The 20,818-nt window shown below is 47.3% G+C and overlaps 1 protein-coding gene across 4 annotated transcripts in view; it reads right to left on the reverse strand.

Moving 5' to 3' along the window:
- SLC39A11 (solute carrier family 39 member 11) overlaps positions 1-20,818 on the reverse strand; it is a 359,240-nt gene that overhangs the window by 241,771 nt on the left and 96,651 nt on the right. For all 4 annotated transcript variants that reach the window (XM_019740426.2, XM_074319972.1, XM_019740425.2 and 1 more), the window contains one exon: positions 11,760-11,918. In XM_019740426.2, coding sequence (XP_019595985.1) covers positions 11,760-11,918 — 159 coding nt within the window. The remainder of the gene's footprint in view (positions 1-11,759; positions 11,919-20,818) is intronic.

The following is a 20,818-nucleotide window of genomic DNA, read 5'->3' on the forward strand; positions in this document are numbered from 1 at the left end:
CTTCACTTTGACGTCATTTATTTTTATTATTTACAATTTGTATTTATCTATAGCTTTTAAGACTCCTTCTCTGAGGAACCACTTCAGAGATATAAAAAAAAAATAATACAGAGAACAAGATCAAAATCCACAGCCGTGTTTTCACACTTTTAATAGACATGCCTATAGATTTTTACATACCTGACTATATGTATGTTATTTTATAGAATTCCAAACTTTGGTTAAATAATATTTTACTGTATGTGGCATTCTGAAACTTACTTTTGGTTTCTGAGTAATACTGGACATAGATGCACGTCTCGTTCATTTGCTTTAACTGCTGTTTAGCACGCCATCTTATGAATTCGCCACAATTTCATTAATCATTCTTCTGGTGGTGACTGGTATTTTCTTCCCAATTTTCACCGTTCCAAGAAATGCTGTAATGCGCTTTCCTACACACGGTTCCTAGTGCACGCTTGCTAGAATGTTCAGAGATCATATACCTGAGGACTTGCTTGGTCATGGCATACGAGTATTTTATAATGCAAAAGTTAAAAATGAGTGGGGAGAGTACGAATTTAGGGCTTTCTTAACGACAAAGCTGAGCTCGGTGGAAGTCAGGGCTGCTCCATGAACAAGAACCAAGGAGCTCTGAGTAACAGGCGCTCTCTGCACAGGGGCTGGAGGCCTGGCCTAGCGGCTCAGCTCTGCCCATCAGCCAACTCCACATCTTCTCTCCAAGTGACAGTGGGAATGATGATAACCCATGAGACTTTCGAAGAAAACGCCCCATACAAAATGGTGGCCAATAATGGTTGCTTCCATGTGGTGAGATTAAAAGGGGATTTTTCTTATCTCTTGGTACTTTTCTAGTCTCTTTTTTTGTTTTACAATTAACATACATAATTTAAACCATCAAGAAAAGCACAACATGTGAATGCATACATGAGACCAGTAGAGAGCAAAGTTCAAAAAGCAACTGGCCTAGATGAGGGATCTACAAACTAGAGCCCCTGGGCCGAATCCAGCCAGTGCCCTGTGTTTGTAGAGCCTATGAGCTAAGCATTTCTTTAATATTTTTTAAGTCTGTGAAAGGGGAAAGAAGGGGAAGGGATGAGGAGGGAAGGGAAGAAGGACCATAAATGGTCTGCAAAGCCTAAAATATTTACTTTCTGGTCCTTTACAGAAAGAGTTTGTGGATGCTGCTTGTTCGAGCTCATCTGACCACCTGATTCTTTATAAAATCAGTCTCTTTCCCTCAGGTACTTCACTTAGAATTCAGTTTGTAAACAAGAAAAAAAATGCACACACGCCCATACACATATCTGCACACATATGTAAATACATATAACATATCACGTGTAATTCTCCTTTCCTTCCAATCACTCACATATTTAGGAAGCTGTGCAGGGCTGGGAGGTGTCTGAGGGGACCACAGCATCTAGCACGGCCCAGGCACTGATGCAGGCGTGGAGGAATCCATGATAAATAAATATCCAGGCTTAAACATACACTCACTCTTTTCCCCTAACAAGTCACTTTCTGAGCTCTGTCTTCACACCGGGCTCGAGCCAGGCAAACAAGACTAACCAAGCCACTGCCCTCAAGAGATTACACCTAGCACAGAAGTAACTGCCATTGCAGGGGTTCGGTGAGGGCAGGCCCCGGAGAGATTGAGGAGCACTGAGCCCAGACCGCAGCTCCGGGAGAGCTTCTCAATGACGAGACGTCTGTGGCTGGGACCTGAAAGGGAACTAGGAGCTGCCCAGGGGAAGGCTGACGGAGCAAAGTGGTTTCTGGCAGAGGGAGACTGAAGAAAGTTTCCGCGTGACAAATGGCATCACAGGTCCTGAGAACCAGCTACAGCTGCTGGTGGCTGGTTTGGGTGGCGCAGAACCAGCTCGAGCTGAAGCTAAAAGGCAGGGGGCACCCAGAGGAGAGCCAGGAAGTAAGTCTATATTCAATGAAAAAAAACAGACAAAAGCCCAGGTCTGATGGGGAGATATCAAAGGGTCCTGGCCAGAGAGTGACGTGGTCAGACGTGTGTTTTTAATAAGACTATTCTCGCTATTTCCATTGTAACTTGCAGGGTAAAGCACTTAAAAAGAAAGCTAGCCTGAAGCCCCAGCCAAACAGACCCTCCCTGTCCCTGACCAGCCCCCACCTCCCCGTTTCCTCTGGCCCTGAAAACTGCACAGTCCACTTCCCCGCCACTCCTTACACAGAGCCGAGCTTCAGACAGCTTTGCACATGATACTCCAGCCAATTGTGGGTCAGCCGAGCCGCCAGGCGGGCGCCCACCTGGACTGACCTGACTTAACAGTTGGTTAAAGGGAAATCGTGATATAGACTCAAAAGAATTGAGAGCGGGAGATCAAACAAATCGTGTGCACCCATGCTCACAGCAGCGTTATTCACAGCAGCCAGAAGGTGGAAACAACCTAAATGTCCACCAATGGATGAATGGAACAGCAAGCGAGGGCACAGAAACAGGACGGCATACTATTCAGACATAAGAAGGAACGACACACACTGCACACAATGTGGATGGACCTGGAAAGCACTGCGCTAAGTGAAAGAAACCAGACACAAAAGGCCGCGCATTGTATGATTGCATTTATATAAAATATCCAAAATAGGTAAATCCATAGAAACAGAAAGTGAATTCGTGGTTGCCAGGGGAGGTGAGGTGAGTTTCCTTTGGGAGTGATGAAAATGGTTTTGAACTAGATAGCAGTGCTGGTTGCACAGAATCGTGCATGGATCAAATGTCACCAAATTGTTCACCTTCAAATGGTTAATTTTATGTTATGTGAATTTCACCTCAATAAAAATACATACATACATACATATATATATATATATATATATATATATATATATATATATATATATATATATACATTTTTTAAGGAGACCATGAGATAGGGGAGGATTTTGCAGGGCCCCATCCCCCAGTAGGTATCCTTCAGATGCTACTGCTTTCCAGACTCTTCCAGCTCTGCTACTCACCTTTCTGGACTGTTCTGTGATCCTCTCACTTGGGTGAGCATCAAACTCCCCCCGAGACCTGGTCTCAAATGCAGGCGCCCAGGCCTCACCTCAAGAGCACATAAGGCACTGAGTCTGGACATCTGCATGTCCAGCCTCCCAAGTGATTCCTGTGCGCTCTGACGTCTGCCACGCGTAGACCCAAGTCTTTTTCCCTTTACATCTTGGGACTGTCCCTTCATCACTTACAGTAAGTCCTTCTTTCCCCTTTTCTGAGCCTTTTGTAACAGTAAGACTTTGGCTTCCAAGGGAAGGAGGAAGGGACTTGAACTGCAGTGAATCATCCAAAACAACTACCTGAACAAAAGCAAGTTCTAAGGAGCCTTCACTTGGTGGTCACCAACCTCGGCCTTTGTGGGCATTTTGTTCCAGATGCCCAGGCCTCACCCCGGACACATGAATGAACCAGAACCTCCAAGGGAGGGTCGGGTACCAGTATCTTTCTAAGGCACCAAAGGCACTGTCCCTGCTCCTTCCCCCCCACCCCTCCTACCTCCCTCTAACACACTCCCAGCAGCCTTGCCCAGAAGACACTTATTCTAAATGACAGTCTAAGTCTTCAGCTTCCTAGGCAAACATAACTAAGAAAGTAAATAAGGCATGAAAAATCATGCAACAGATTCAAATTTCAGATTAATGTTTTCTAGTTTGGCCCTGCATGGTTAATTATCTGTGTCTCATGTTGGTAGTGCCAAAAAGGGGGGTCCACTGCAAAGGGCCTGGGGTCTACTTCCAGAAAATAACTCATCATGTGTAAACCACTTTCAACTAAGAAGATGTAAGGAGTTTTCATACAGATGACCTCATTTAATCTTCCCAACATCTCCATTCATTCATTCATCCAATGCCTCCTGAAGACCTACTATGTGCTGGGCATTGCTGGTGGGAAGGACATGGAAGACCAGAGCAGACCTGTCCCTCCCACACCCCTGCCTCAGGCCACAGTGATCGGTCCACAGGTAATGGCAGCACAGAGAAAAGAACGGCCAGGATGGGGGAGGAACCAAGATGGGGTGGTCAGAGAAGCTTTGTGGGGAAGAAACACACAGACTGACCCCGTACGGTAAGCAGGAAGGAGTCTGGCAAACATGGAGGTACAGTGTTCTGATCTGTTCACCACCTGCCGCCGTGTCTGTAATTACCTGTCGGTTTTTGCATTAAATTCAGAACACCCCTGTCTTGCTCTGGGCAAGGTAAGGTAAGCCCTCCTATTGCTCGCCCATGTCCTTGGAGACACATCATGCTTCGTGACACAGAGATGAAAATCCCCTCCCTTCCACCAGCCCTAGGATACAGGACGGTGGGAAGAACTGCAGCCACAGAGCATTTTCAGAGGGCGCTGCCATCCACTACTGCCCCTGATATATGCCTTCTGTCATGTATCCCCAGGGCTCGATATGGGAGAGAATAATGTTTCAATTTTTCTAGTGGCTTTAATCCAACTCCTTCCTCTCCAAGAACTGGCCAAACCACACCTCTGTCCCCAAACTTCAGTCCTCTTTTCTTCTCTGACACCAAAACCCTAACTCCTCTGAGGCTTTGACTCCCCAGCCTTGGGACCTGCCATCAGCACCTCTCTACCACTGCCACAATCTGAGAGGAGAGGGCCAACAGGGGCACGGCCAGCATCTGCCCTTGTGGGCACTGACGCACCAGGCATCCAGCTAGGGGTATGGCTGTGAGCCAGACAGACAGCCCCGCCGGCTCTGGGGGACAGAGCTGAGATTCCACACACCCCCAATTCCTTCAGCCAACCAGCCTCGTAAATCACTTTGCCCACAACCATCCACTGGTTCAATAAATTTCCATAGTGGCTTGTGGATATTGCTCATAACATGTTTCCTGGCTCAACGGATGGCAAGAGAGGACAAGTACTCAGTCACAACTTGATGGTCAAAAGCATGAAACGGTGTTCTAAGCACGGAGAAGGAAACCCCAAGTCCCACAGGTTCCAGCCATGACTACCTGCCCTGAAGAATCCCTGCCACTTTAGTACAGTAACAAGAACCATTCAGAGCTTGGGGCGTCCCCTCAGCAAGCCAGCCTATACTGAAGTGGCAGCTTCAGTACGTGTATATGTACGTGCATGTGTGTGCGTGTGCCCTGCGTGTGCGTGTGCGTCCCTGCCAGACCCACCGAGGGTACTCCAAGAAGCCACAGATATTCTTCCTGCAGCCTCAACAAGCCCGGACTCTGTGCACAGCTAACACGCACAGGCACACAAATGGGTATTCACCACCTGCCCTAGAAAACAAAGAGAGCATATGGAGGGGAAGAGAGGGTGTCACGGTACCGTTGTTCTCAGAAGCTAAATGTGCACTGCAGGCTTCCACGGGACGATTAAATCTGCTGTTTCTCCAAGAATCAGCAAGCAGGAGATTGCCTCAACCCCCTTTTAAACTCCTCTGCCTGCCACCAGGACCAAAAAGGACACCTGAGCATCTTCCTGAAAGTCACAGGAGGCTGCAGAATGCATCAAAAGGCAAGAGAAACAACCTCCACCATGGGTTCCACTTGTACCTCTGGAATGGCTGCTTGGGACCCGGGGTGCCTGAAGGCCACGCTTTCCAAATATCACACTGTGAAGGGCCTGGGACATCAGTGTGCCAAGAACCCCCAATGTGATGAAATGTCCTGTCTGTTTCACAAAAGACTCAATACTCGCCTTTGTCAGTGAATCCCTTTGAACAACAAGCTTTCAAAACGCTCCCCGCCTGGACTCATCAGCCACTGCTCCCACTGCTGGCAAGCTCACAGGTTCGCTCCAATAGAAATACAGGATTAATTAGCCTGTGTATTCATTAGTGCTCTGCTGCTCGGGGCATATCCAGTCACCCGCACATTCAAGCGCCAGGAGAACTGCTGCTGGCTCTTGTTCAGAGCCCCCAGTGCACTAACTGATGGCCTCCGACGACATCCACAGGATGAGCTATCTCTACCCCAGTCATCTGTCAATCTTAGTACCATAAATATCAAGAGAAACGGAGGGGATATTGTTATGGGATGAACTGTGTCCCTCCAAAATTCGTGTTGAAGCCCTAACCCCTCGTACCTCAGGGGTGACTGTATTTGGAGATAGAGTCTTTAAAGAGGTGGTTAAGTTAAAATGAGGACTTTCATTTAAGGTGGGCCCTAATCCAGTGTGACTGGTGTCTTTATAAGAGGAGAAAAGTCGGAGCCACAGAGAGACACCAGGGGTGCGCCTGTACAGCGGAGAGACCATGGGAGGGCGCAATGAGAAAGCGGCCATCTGCAAGCCAGAGAGAGAGGCCTCAGGAGAACCTGAACCTGCCAACACCTTGATCTTGGACTTCCAGCCTCCAGAACCATGAGGAAATACATTTCCGTTCTTTAAGCCCCCCAGTCTGTGGTCTTTTGTTATGGCAGCCCTAGGAAACGAATACAAATGTGTGGACAGCTAAGTAAAAGACCCATTTGCAAAAACCTCATCCCTCTTTGACCTGGCTCCAAAGACAGTGGAGCTGGCCAACCTTCCCCTGGGGTGACAAGTCGTGTTCCCACCCCGGGGGAACTGCTGCTACTGCTCTGGAGGCTCTGTCCAACCCGGCCGAACTTTCAGCAATCAGTCAACCTCAGGATGCACCATACAGCACGAACGAGAACTGCGAGTCTCAAACCTCAACAAAGCACAAGAAAGAAGGAAATACCAGAACTGAGGCAATTTTCACTGTAAAAATAGTTGGCCTTGCCTGACAATATCAGGCTTATGCTATAGACTCTCAGGTATGGGGATGCCTTGGCAATTTCTCCTTTTTGTTTTCTGTAAGATACTCTTGCCATTTCTCTCTCTCTCTCTCTCTCTCTCTCTCTCTCCCCCTCCCCCCTCCCCCTTTTTCTCTCCCTCTCCCTCTCCCTTTCTCTCTCTAAGGTATTCTTTTGTGAAGTAGAATCAGAATGTTAAAGATGGAGAGAATCTATGGAGAGGAAAACATGCAAACACCCCTCTAGGGGAAAGTAATCGCCTCCTGCCACATCTGTCACTTCCACGCTCTTGTCATATGTGGTCCCTCATAGCAACTCCAGCCAACCCACATCGACAGCAGCAAAAATTGGGTGCATATTAAAAGTATGTGCAAATACTGCTCGTTTAAGTTTTCAGCAGAGGCATCTTCTTTGCCATCAGAGAGAAAACTACGGGAAACTGAACAGGTTGGGGACACAGGTAAATTACAAAGAGAGCCAAGAAGGTAGTACCCCTACCGCTTGCGAATCTCCCGTCTCCTAGAGCCTTTCTGGCAGGACTATCAGGTCTGCTGGCTCAGACAGGAGCGTCTCAAACAGAATCACAGACACCTACTACCTTCCGATCCCCCTGCAGTCCTTGGGTGGCCCTCTCAAGATGGAAAATCCCAAGAGAGAGAGGGGTGGGGGTGGGTCCCAGAGAGAGGACTGCCAAGATGAAAAGCAAGCTGAAAAAAGCCAGAAGCAACAACACAGACAGCCTGTTACCATTTGTTTTTCAGAAAATACAAAACAGACTTACTTTTCCGGATTTACATACATTCATACGGAAAAGCACAGAGCAATCAAACTACGCAACGATAGGGAAATTGCCAGGCAGACTACACTAAGATTGCAGGACGCTGTTGTACAGGTACTAGAATCACCGCAGATAAAAATCAGTTCGAATTTAAAAATGGCACACGAGACAACGCACAGACTGCTTCCAACGGTGTCAAAATGTATGCATGCACATCCATAAGTAGAAAGATGGGAGATGTAAACGAGTCAGGGCTTGTATTGCCATCAAGTTGATGTAAAGCATACTCGAACAATACAGGCAAATGGGGAAAGTATTGATCTTTCAGTATTTAAAAGACACACACAATTCATTTTCTTAAAGAAAAAGAGAATCTGGAAGGATACTCACTAAACTGATGACAATGGTTGACTGGTTTAGTCTGGGGAGAGAATGGGAATAGGAGAGGGTCTTAGTCTGCTACGGCTGCTGTAACAAATGACCACAGCCCGGGTGGCTTACAAACAACAGAAACTTACTCCTCACAGTTCTGCAGGCTGAGAAGCCCAGGATCAAAGCAGTGGCAGATTGGGTGTCTGAGGAAGGCCCCCTTCTTGGTTCACAGACAGTGTCTTCTTGCTGTATCTTCACAGGGCAGAAGGGGTGTGGGGGCTCCCTGGGGACTCTTTTAAAAGGGCACTGATCCCATTCTTTAGAGCTCCTCTAGAAGGCCTCACCTCCAAACACCACCACGTTGGGGGTTAGGTCCCACATGGGAATTTGGGGAGGGTACAGTCCATAACAGGAAGGCACTTACACATAACTTTTTCTATTTCAGAATGCGATTTTCGTATGGAATGGATGTAATACTGATATGATTAAAAAGAAGGACCTGAGACCTTGGGGACACACACCCCACCCTTCTACTCACCAGAAGAAAAATCTCTCCTTTCAACTAAAGGGGAAGGCTCACCACCTACCACCATCTTTAAATTCATGCAGATGCAAAACTGAAGAGATCATAAGAATGTCTATACCACTGACTCATGTTATACGTAACAATGTCAAAATGCCAGTATGTACCGATTGCACAGCCCTTCGGTTCCTCCCTAGGACCCCAAGGGAGGAGCCCTGAGCTAGGGCTGGCCCTCGCTGCGTGCCCATCACCCGTCCTCTGGCCAGCCCTCTTCCTACGCCAAGCAGGCGGTACCTTCCTCATCTCCCTGCCGCCGCTGTCTCCCTTTCATTAAGACACCACTTGGCAAAGTCTCTGTAAATCCCTGACAGTTCATATCACATTAACAGTTACTGCATGAGCTTTCTCTACTTGATTCCCAGATAAATAAATAAAAACCAATACCCGGCTCAGACAGCGATTTGCAGCATTCGAAGTTAACAAAGCCAGTGCTTCAACCTGCCAGGCTGTGATGAGTAAAACCCGTTTCATGAGCCATATTTTGCTTTGGCTCCAAAACGGGGACAAATAAATCTGAAAGCCTAAGTGAAGGGACGTGGAGTTAGAGAACAGAGTCCGTTGTTAACCATTTCCTCCCCACCAACCCAAGAGTCTTGCTGCCTTTCGGGAACTGTAGCTACAAGCAGATCCAGGGTGGGTGGCGCTGGCGCTGCCAGGCAGTAGAACCGGTGCTTGACCGGCCATGGGCAAGGGTTCAGGCTGGGGTGTTGCTGCAGAAGCCCTCCAGCCACACCTCGGCCCCTGCTGGACTTCTGCAGTTCTCCAGGGGAAGTGACACAGGCACTGACTCACTGCCTCTCACCCGTCAAACTCCACGCACTGGGGTTCCTGCAGGCAGGGCCCCCTTCGTCCCGGGCCTGCTCCACAGGTAAGAGCCCCTCCATCCACGGGCTGCAGCCACGCCTCTGCTCTCACCACTTCCTCCTGTTCCCGGGCCACGTGCTGAACAGCAGGGCTTTGTCGTAAGGTAGAACGAACTGGAAACTGAACAGACCTCAAGCTGAATTTGCCCACAGCGCTCCCTCAGGCTCATGAATTCCCAGAACAGTGAGCATTCTGAAATCAAATTCTAGACCACCCCCCTCCCCACCGAAGACTACACTCTATGGGCGCTCGATCAATGCTGGACAGCCACATGGACGCAGTGTCAAGACCCACTACCTCTGACTCCACCAAGCACCTTCCACAGATCCAGGCTGCTGCTCTGAAGGGAAACCTTTATTCTGTCTCAGAGAGATGGATGGGTGGGCGGACTGCTTGCAAGAACCACTCTTAAACGGCAACATTCGTATTCAGGGAGTGCAGCAATTATAAACAATTCTTATCTATTTATAAGACCTTCCAAGACAAATTCCCCCTCTTATAGCAACAGCAAGAATGAATTTCTTTTCAAATGTCCTAGAACAGATGTTTACTGTCAGGCTGACCTTTCGGCCAATTAGCGAGGCCCTGGGCGTGAATGGTTATTATACTCTTTGGACCCCTTTCATTCTCTCCCTAGCTGTTCAGCCACCACTCCCACACCATCACTAATTTTCTGTAGAGTCTATCCAAGACTTTCCCTTGGGATCTGCTTCACATTCAAAGCAGACATGAGAATAAACATGAAGCCAAAGCACTAGAACACTGCTGCACAGTACACACTGGCCAAGCACTATTTACACTGCGCAGAGAAAGCCCCTACGTTGTGACAGCTGATCAAATATACCTGACCTCCTTCCTGCCTCCAGGACCACTGGGTGGTGACCCATCATGATTGCAAAGAGCCCTCTGCAAAAGACAAGCCCAGTGGGGCCCAGGTGGGAAGGCAGAATGAGACCCACTAGGGCCTGTGTAACGCTGCCGAGCCAGCCCCTGCCTACCGTTTGGGAGACAAGGCCACTGGCCACGAGATCTTCCTGCCAGGGGGAGTAAAATACCTCCCGACAGCAAGTTCACACACTAATAGGGTGCATCTGAGAGCAGAATATGACAGCCCACCTCTCAAAGTGATTACCATGCAGGTGTATTCGACAGCAAGGAAGCCCGGGGCCCAGGGGGCAGAAAGCGACAGTGCCATTCGAGCTTCTGATGAAACAAAATGTCATGGTTTTTCCTCCAAAACCGTATCATGGCTCTCCATCCAACCATCACACCCAGCTGTCTGGTCCAGAGGCTGGTCCTCCCGGGACACGAGTAATCAGTTTCCCACTAACCCCAGAGTCAAGTTCCCAGGAACTCTCCCTTCTCTTTCTCCATGTGGGAATTTAGGGCAAGAAAGAAGGCAGGTAAGCACGGGAGAGCACGTCAGCCCCCCTCCTGGAGTACATGTCCCCCTGAGACCAGTGAGCCTGACCTGAGCCTCGCTCACCTGGATCCCACAGAAGAAACGGCCTTGGACCCCGTTCTCCACCATCTGTGCCTCCTCCCTTTCTGGGGGGCAGAGAATTCAAGCACCGGCTGACGTCTCACAGGGGCGTCTGCCCACCTGGAGGACTTGTCGGGACAGAGTGAGGTAGGCGACGTGTAAGCTGGGTGCTTACTGACATGGATCTGATGTGTCCATGGTCGCCTGCGCAGGGAACCCGGTTTTAGCCAATGGTCGTCGGTTCCAAGCTCACGGCCTGGCCTCGACTCTCTCTGGGAGCACAGCCAGACTTCAAGCGGTGCTTCTCATCACACTTCTCCGTGAGCGAGTACACATTCACTCCCCAAACCCAACCCACTGGCCCTGTTCCAGTACCTTTTCAGATACTTTGACTTTGCAGCCCCTACAGGGAGTCACCCTGACATCACAGGAGAGGAAACTGGAGCTGAGGGACATGCAACCAGTTAATGGCAGATGTGAGCTCCACCCAGAGCCCTGCTGCCCAGGTTTCCTGTCTCATTCTCCTATTAATGAGCCTTTGTCGGTGTGATGCTTTGTCACTGGTCTTATGCTATAGTTGGATGAGCTGTCATCTCCCTGGTGACGTCATAAGCTTTGAGGGGTCAGGACCACGGTCACAGTCACTCACTTCTCCCAGCTTCTATATCCGCTCATATATACAGGGCCACATGGCACCAATGTCAGCTGCACTCTGTATTTATAATGAAGCCTGACATTTAAAATCTGAACCTAGCAAAACGTAACTAAGGGGATGATTAGCCACATGACCAAGAGCTTATTTTCTTTCAGGAAAAAAGTCAAATTCAATTCCTCTACATCAAAGCCCTAAATGGCTTGAAATATCTATTCCGGTATCATTGGCTACTTCACAGAGCACATCACGTCTGAAGAGTGGTACTCACCAGGCGAGGCATCAGGAGGTCGGCCATGTAGACGAACGCAGCTCCAAGGGTGAACCCAACAGCCACAGGGAAGAAGGCAAAGGCCCCGAAGCCCCCCGAGGACGTGGCCATCTCAACCGCTGGGGCCAGGAGAGACCAGTAAGAAGCCGCTAACATGACCTGCAAAACCCCAATGAGAAACAAACCATTAAGCCAACCACAGAAGGCCTTCCAAGGGGAACTTCAGTTGCTCTCGAGGGCCCACACTGAGCCCAACAGTTTCCCATGTGTTAGGCCTTTAATTCTCAATGGTAGGTACCGTGTTTTCCCAAAAATAAGACCTAACCGGGAAAGAAGCCCCAGCATGATTTTTCAGGAGGACATCCCCTGAACATAAGCCCTAATGCGTCTTTTGGAGCAAACCTTAATGTAAGACCCGGTCTTATTTTCAGGGAAACACAGTATTGTCCCAAACCAAAAAGCCACCGTTGGAATTCCTGGAACCAATGTTGGTTGTAAAAACTCAGTTTGGGGTAGAACGGAGTTGACTTTGGGAGGATCGAGTCTGGTTTGCTGTCATCCAGCCTCTATTTCAATGGTTCTCAACCCGGGGCAATTTTGCCCTCCACGGGACATTTGAAGACAGACTAGGGGCATCTAGTGATGAGAGGCCAGAGATGCTGGTAAACATCCTACAATGCACAGCCCCTGACAAAAAAGAATTACGTGGTCCCAAATGTCAGTAACACTGTTGAGAAATCCTGTTTGAACTGAATACAGTGGTACCTCAGTTTTCGAACATAATCCGTTCCGGAAGACTGTACGAATTCTGAAACGTTCGAAAACCAAGGTACTACTGTACTTCCAGGACCCACTGCTCACTCCTTCATGAGCACCACTGCATTAGAAGACAGCTCTAATTATCACAAAGGCTTTCCTTATGTTGAGTTGAAATCGCTCTCCCTTCCGTTTTTACCTATTAGCTCTAAGTCTGCTCTCAGGAGCACCAAATGTGTTTTTCCTCTCTGACAGCCTTTGAAATATTTGAGGCAACCAGGGAGTCAATGTCAGCTTGGTCTCGTCAATTGTCTTATCTCTAAAAAGGAAGAAGGGAACTAATATTTATTGATCACCCACTATTTCCAGACAGCAGCTTCACTTTTGATCTCTTCTTTTTATCATCGTGACAAGCCTGGGAGGCAGATACTGTTTTCTACTGCTATTTGTAGATAAAGAAATTGAATCTCAAAGTAATAAGATAATTTGCTCTAGGTCACACAGCCAATAAGTGACAGATCCAGGGAACTGAGTAAGCAAGACCATAGTTACCTTATGAGGGGAAAAATATAAGCCAAAGTGAAAAATGAAGCTGGACCCAAATCTCAGTGAGGTCAAGTCAATAAAAGATTCTCCAGTGTTTACCAAATTAAACAGTCACCCGCAGTCATTTACTCTTGTACGATGCGGTGACATCTTGGCTGAGTACACCCACTACCCATCGTAACCATATGACAATCATCACTGCCATATAAAATGCTGAATGGGTTTCTAAAAATGACTTAATTATGCCTTGTCTTAAAAAATACGTCTGCATCATCCATCTCCGAAATAACATTCAGAGTGACAGAACCAAGGATGACAAAAGTAACAATAAAGGACAAATCCATGCAGAAAGTGATTTCCCTTCCACCAACCATCATCTACACACAGTTGCTCTGAGCCAGGTCCTCCCAGCAAAAGTCTTAGTGCCACTCACAGAAAACTACAAATGCCTTAGAAACGCCCCAAAAGGATGAAAATGTCTCATCGGTTCAGCTCCATGAAGCCATCAAAGGAAGCTGTGGGCTCCTCCTCCAGGCCGTGGCCGAACCCATCCCTTTTCCAGACTGTTGTCGCACTAGCTTTAGAATTCAACAGCCCTTGCTAGCTGCCATTCACGGAAAACGCCCCCCGGAGGAGGATTTTGCACAGAAGCACAGAGCTACCCAGGAATCTCTCTCCTCACGTGTTTCAGGGCCTTGCATACAGTCCCATCATTCACAGCTCTAAAACTACATGCCCCATGTCAGGCCACTCATCTCATCCTCCAATCCCTCCCCACATCCCATCTCTGTCAGTGTCACCTGCGGTACTTACTCAGCCTCAACTCCCCACCCCCTTTTCAACACAAAGTCCAACTTCTTCTGCCAAAGCCCCTTTGCATCCCTCGCATTGCTGGGTGCCAGCCTTTTTTCTGCCCCTACAGGTAAGAAACACACATGTCCTCATGGACCAGTGATGGGCGATGGTGCAGAGATGTGCCCCTCAAGGGAGGGTTTGCCAGGATCTGGGATGCTTGAAATGGAAAAGCATCCCAGGTATTTCAAGGGCGGCCCCTCCCTGACAATCACTTTATCCTTCCAGTCAAGCCCAGGACCCAACTGGATTTCCTTCATTTCTTTCCCTCGGCAGCCTCCCTATTTCACATCAACTGGAAAATCGCCAAAGATCATGGAACATGAAATGAAACTGGGTTACCTGCCTGAAATGACAACAGGGCCCAGAGGAAAGTTACTTAAAGGATACACGTGGTAGACAAAATAATGACTTCCCCAAAAAAAATAAAAATAAAAATAAATGACTTCCCCTCTCCAAGATGACCACAGCCTAAACCCCAAAAGTTGTGAATATGTCACCTTACATGGCAAAAGGGACTCTGCAGCTCTGATTAAGTTAATTTTCTTGAGATGGGGAGATTACCCTGGATGATCTGGGTGGGGCCAACGTAATCACAAGGGTCCTTATGAGAGAGGGAGATGGGTCAGAATCTGAAAGATGCGAAAAGCAGAAAAAAAGAAAGAGACTGGAAGATGCTACGTTCTTGGCCTGAAGACGGAGAAAAGGGCATGAGCCAAGGAAGGCAGGCGGCCAAAACAGGCTCCCCGAGAGCCTCCAGAAGGCACACAGCGCTGCTGCTACCTTGATGTTACCCCAGTTAAAATGGTTCGGGACTTGCGGCCTCCCTCCCATACTGCAAAACAAGACATTGGTGTGGCTTTAAGCCACTACCTTTGTGGTAGTTTGTTACAGCAGCAACAGGAAACGAATACAGTAAATAAAGGCACACTTTACCTTATTTTATGTATTTTACATTTTCGAGCAATTTTAGGTTCACAGCAAAATAGAGCAGAAAGGACAGAGAATCCTCATCTATTACCTGCCCTACACCTGCACGGCCCCTCCCCCCAACTATCTATATCCTACACTGCAGTGGTATGTTTGTCACAACTGATGGACCTACGTTAATACACCATTATCGTACAAAGTCCATAGTTTATCCTAGCGACCTCTCCTGGTGTCATACATTCTATAAGTGTGGACAAATAAATAACGGTATGTATCCACTACTATAGTATCACAAAGAATGGTTTCACTGCCCTAAAAATCCTCTGTGCTCCACCTATTCAGCACTCCCCCAAAAAGGCAACCACTGCTCTTTTTGCTGTCGCCATAGTTTTGCCTCTTCCAGAATGTTCGATGGAATCACATACTATGGAGCCCTTTTGATTGGCTTTTTTCACTCAGAAATATGCATTTAAGGTTCTTCCATGTCTTTTCGTGACTTGATAGCTTATTTCTGTTTAACACTGAATAATATTCCGTTGTCTGGATGGACCACAGTTCACCAATCCATCACCTACTGAAGGACATCCTGGTTGCTTCCCGGTTTGGGCCATTACGAATACAGCTGCTGTGAACATCTGTGCGCAGGTTTTTGTGTGGACGTAACTCTTCAGTTCGTTGGGGAAATACCAAGGAGTGAAACTGCTGGGTTGTATGATAAGCCTTATTTTTTTAATAGTCCCTCAACAAAGGTGGCTTGCCTGAAGCTCTCAGCACTAGCGAAGCTCCTTTAAAGGTTGGGCACTTTTAAATCTGGGTGTGGTGACATATTAACTAGTGATAGAGAAGCAGGAAGTAGTGTATCTGATTCACCCTCAATTACCCCTAGGAAGCAGGGTTAGGTGACCGAGGAGGAAGAGGTGAGCCTTGGGCTCAAGGCTTCAGGGAATGGGCTCCACAGGCAACTCTTTGCCAGCCAGTGCCTGTATGACCCAGATGGTAGAATACCAGAAGCCTTTCTACACCTGCGACCCTGCTTACAAAGGCAACAGCTGGGCCAACAGCACCAGCCCTGAAGACATCACATGTACGCCTGAGGAGCTGACCACCAGTACCCCCCGCTTCCCCACCTTTGTCAATAAAAGGAATGTATAATCGGCTTTCATCACACATGGCAGGGGCCTTGCAGTTATCCCAAAGTCCTTTTTGTCTCTAGTCCCCTCCCCAAAAAATGAAAATCCCAACCAATCGAATGAGTCATGGGATAGCTTGGGTGGAGCCCAACCTCTAAGCTAGCTACTGCTAAGACCAAAGCAGCCCAAATGTTTGCTAAATAACTGAAGAAGCTCAAGGGAGTGAACATTTCAATAACAGTAACAACTCATGCAAAAGAGCTAAGGAGGAAATAAACCCAACAATGGACTGAGGGTCTAATTTTAGCCTTTGGTTAGTCTGGCAGGTCTACTGCAGGGCTCAGGAATCTGAATGTTGAAGGAAGAGATTCTCGGGCAAGCTCATGTTTGAGAAGCTGTGTGTGCTTCACTTTTTCCCAGGCCTTGGCTCTCTTCTCATTCTTCATACGATGCCCATGGCCTCTTGGCCACGATCATGCCTTCAACTCCCATCTCGACAGATGGGCGAGCGAACACGTGAATAACCTGAGTTCATTTTAAACATTGATCTTGACCTGGCTCATAATCAACAAAAGACGGAAACAGCGCAGATGAACAAAATATTGCAGATATTGAACAGATAAACAAAATATTGCATTCGATGGAATACATTTCAGCCATGAAAAGGAATGAAGCACTGATACACGCTATACCATGAACTCAAAATCATGCTAAGAGGCCGGACACAAAAATGAGATAGAGCCATAGACAGAAAGCAGATAAGTGATTGACAGGGGGTGGGGGGAGCAAGGCATGCGGAGTAATTGCTCAGTGGGTATGGGGTCTCCTTTGGAGGTGATGAAACTATTTAGACTAAATAGAGGGGATGACAGCACAACACTGGAAGGTAAAACCACTGCAAAATCCAGGTAATAGACTAAAAAATGAATGTTGAATCACTTTCTGATTATACCTTCTTCTGATTTCTCCACCCCCATGGCGCCTCCCATCAGCAAGGACAACAGAGAACCCATTTAGGCCGCTGATACCGAACAGCTGCCCTGTCCTGGGCGACCCAGGCGGGTGGTACTGGGGCACAGAGATGCTCAGAGCTCAGCCCTAATCCCAGCCCCGAAGGAAATAGGGACACAGATAATGAATCCAGTGTGATGGCAAAGGGCCACCCTAGGAGAGAGGTCGGAGGATGAGTGAGGGCGTGCTGAATGACGCCAGGCTCAGAGAGAGGGAAGAATGCCACACACACTGACGCAACACGTATTTCCTGCTGGGAAGTAGGTTGGCGTGGTACACGCCTTGCCCCAAGTAATCCACAGGGCAACCTTGTTATGTAGTATCCCCGCCCCCATGTTCAGCTATTTCCCAGCTGAGCTGCAGAGAGCTGAGGTTATTGGCCTAGGGCTCTCTAACGAGTATGTTGGCAGAGTCAAGATTCAAACTCAGACCTGAATCTAAGTCCCACATTTTCCCATCCATTATACATGTGGACTGAGGCACAGGGTTTGGGCTGCTTGGAAGACAGGGCACGAGAGATGGGTTTTGACATTTTGGCAATTTTGCAGATGGAAGTGCAGGGGGGTTGGAGGGTTCAGCCAGAGTTCTAAGGGAGGGTTAGGCCCAACTCAGCTTTTGCTTTTTTTTTCTGTAATTGAGGTAAAATTCACAGCACAGTAACCATTTTGTATTGTGCGATTCGGTGGCATTTGGTGCGTTCCAAGTTAAGTGCTATATAGGCGCATCCTCAAACGCCTTCACTCCTTTTACAAACACTGATGAGGAATTGTTTAACATAATGGAGTATTTCTTGGGTATGGAAAGAAGTTGACATAAAATGTTCAGAGCTTTGTGGACAATCCACTGAACAGAGTCCGCTGACAGAATCGCACACTTGTAGAGTTGAAAGGGACTTTGGGAGGCTGGCTGGTCCAAATGCTTCATTTAATAGATGGAAAATCTGACACCCAAAAAGACTGGGCGTCGTTCCCAAGCCCCAAAGCAAGCTAACAGCATCCACAGCTGACTGCACCACCCCCAAATCATGTTACTCCCCATCTTCACCCCCACCCTGACCCACAGTCTTTTAAGAAATCCTAAGAGTTACAGAGTAAAGACAAGGTTTAAGGTGCTGTTTCCTTCAGCATCCCCAACATTTTCAATGTTGACTACGTTTACAAAGAGCAATGTCTCCTGAGCTAATGGGTAAATCCTAGGCCATTTCTAGTAAACGTGGCCACTGAACACAAGCTGCTCACCCCCAAATTCCCACTAGAGTGTGAGGAAAAGGACTAGAAGGATCTCAACCACAGAGACAAAAGAAGCCAGAGAGGAGATGACAGCCATAGCGTTTTGGAAGCTAGAAAGGAGGACAGGTAATGACTGGCAGATGCCCCACGGAGGCTGACACCTGAGCCCAGCGGAAGAGACTCAGAAGAAGGCAGTTCATGCCACAGAACCCCAGGACAGCCCGGCGGTGGAGGGCCCTGGAACCACTGGAAATGGGAGCACAGATGGGCCAATAGAGAGGATTGGTAGAAAGCCTGGATAAGAACCCATCAGATCCCAGATTCTTCCTGTACCGCGTGCGGCCAAGTAACTATCCCACTAGACATTCAGGAGCGCCCCCAATGTCCCCGCCAGGAGGGAGGACACCACACCAAAAACGGGGAAAACGTTGGAAGTTTATGTACTGAGGCGCCCGGCACACTCCCACATCTCAGCCCAGTTTCTTCCTTCCCCAGCCCCATCCATCCCCCATTCCCGGCGGCTTCTTTTCCCTGAATTCCTTGCACAGGAGTCCCCATGGCAGGCCCTACTTCTGGAGAAGGCAGCTGAAGACTTTACCTCCCAGGTCCCCTTTCTCAGGAAGATACTCGAGGGTGTGTTTTTCACTGGTATGAGGGAGTAAAACAAGTCGAGGCCGGGGGAGAGAAATAAAGAGAATCCCCAGGTGGGTGGTGAAAGAGGATGTCGGGAGCCACAGTGCAACAGACGGGGAGAGCAAGAGCCCAGATGGGAAGGGGGGAGAGGGCGGAGGGCTCCCGGGAAGAGCGCATTATAGAGCCCTCAAAGGGCTGAATGCCTGGAGGAGAGATTTGCGCTTCTGGGTGGGAGACTGGTGGCCAATTAATGATTGGTACCCTAAAAAGTAGATGAAGAAACTGAGACCTTTATAACTCTGGAAAACACAAAAATTGCACAGGAAGGAAATAAATAATATTTACAGTCTTAATTATGTAAGCTGGCCTTTTTTTATTTATTCATTAACTTGTCTGTTTATTGTGGTAAAATATATCTAACATAAAATTTGCAATTTTAAAGTCTACAATTGGGTGGCATTAATTACATTCACAAGGTTGAACAACCACCACCACAATTTATTTCCAAACCTTTTCCACCACGCCAAACGGAAGCTCTGTAACCATTAAGTAGTTAAGTCTCCATTCTCCTCTCTCCCCAGCCCCCACCCCATAACCTCTATAATCTACTCTGTCTCTATGAATTTGCCTGCTGTTGATATTTCATATAAAGTGAAATCACACATTTGTCCCTTTGTGTCTGGGTTAATTCACTTAGCATGATGCTTTCGAGGCCAATCCACGTTGTAGGAGGTGTCAGAGTTTCATTCCCTTCTATGGCTGAATAATATGCCATTCTTAAGCTGTGACTATTGAACTAACATAAAACATATAATGTAGACATAGTGTAGGACGCAGGTAGGGATACAAGAGCCAAATCCTCACCTTCCACACTAGGAAATCATTAGCTATGTTTAAAGCTGAAAAGGTCAAGAAGTGGCAGAGTAAGCACAAAGCAGAGACACGTAGAGACAAAATGCTGAAGAAACAGCTAAAATGTCTGTGCACGTTTATCTCTGAGAAGTGGGAATCAGGGGTGGGGAAGGTCAGCAGACTGGTGGTTTTTGTTATAAGCCCTGCAGGGCTTTTGTTATAAGCCCTGACTTTTTAAATTATACATGCATATCTTTAGGGGAAATTTTAAAATAAACCGGTAAGATAATTTGAAAATATATAACTATTAGGTTGGTGCAAAAGTAATACACAGAAGCAAATATTGTAAATTTATAATAAAATTTTTGAATGTTTTAATAATAGAAGACCCTGATTTCACAGTGAAAATCCAATGGGGGAAAAGCTCCTATGTACAAAAACTCAGTTTTCAGAAATGTTTCTGCATGACAATGCGACACCCCCATGGACTGTGTGTTTTTGTTGAAGGCATCTAAGTCACAGCCTTGACACCAGAAGACTGAAAGCGACTGGAGGAACCATGTAAACATGGAAAATCAGCAGACATTTGCAAGCTCTGAGGGTAAAACCCCCCATTTCCCCTCTGTGACTTCTAAAACCTAGCAAAACTCATATGCTCCTTTTTCTCAAAGTATTATGCAATTGCTTCAGGGAGCCACACTTTATAATGCTACTAATTTCCCTCTGGTGTCAGAGGTACCAGCACAGAATAATCAAAAACAATCAACTAAATCCGTAGCCTACAGCAGGCAAACCTTTTCATTTCTGCTTAAGTGCTCATTTTGGGACAATTTCCGCTCTGGAAATATAAATGAATCTGTGAAAAGTTCCTTGAGGAAAATACATCAGAACATTCTGGCATGATGGGGCAGTTAAGCATTTCTTTTATGATAATAATGACAGCTTAAAGAGGGGAAGAAAATCCAAGCCACAACACTAAATTTCCCTCTTAATAAAAAGGGGAGAGGAAAGTATTGCACATAGATCATTTACAATGCATTGAATATCAGCATCCATTGAATAATGCCTCTAAAAATAAGGTGCATGGAACTCTACACATGACAGGAACACAGAGTTCAAA

Source organism: Rhinolophus sinicus, linkage group LG15, assembly GCF_036562045.2.
Source record: "Rhinolophus sinicus isolate RSC01 linkage group LG15, ASM3656204v1, whole genome shotgun sequence".
Taxonomy (NCBI): Eukaryota; Metazoa; Chordata; class Mammalia; order Chiroptera; family Rhinolophidae; genus Rhinolophus; species Rhinolophus sinicus.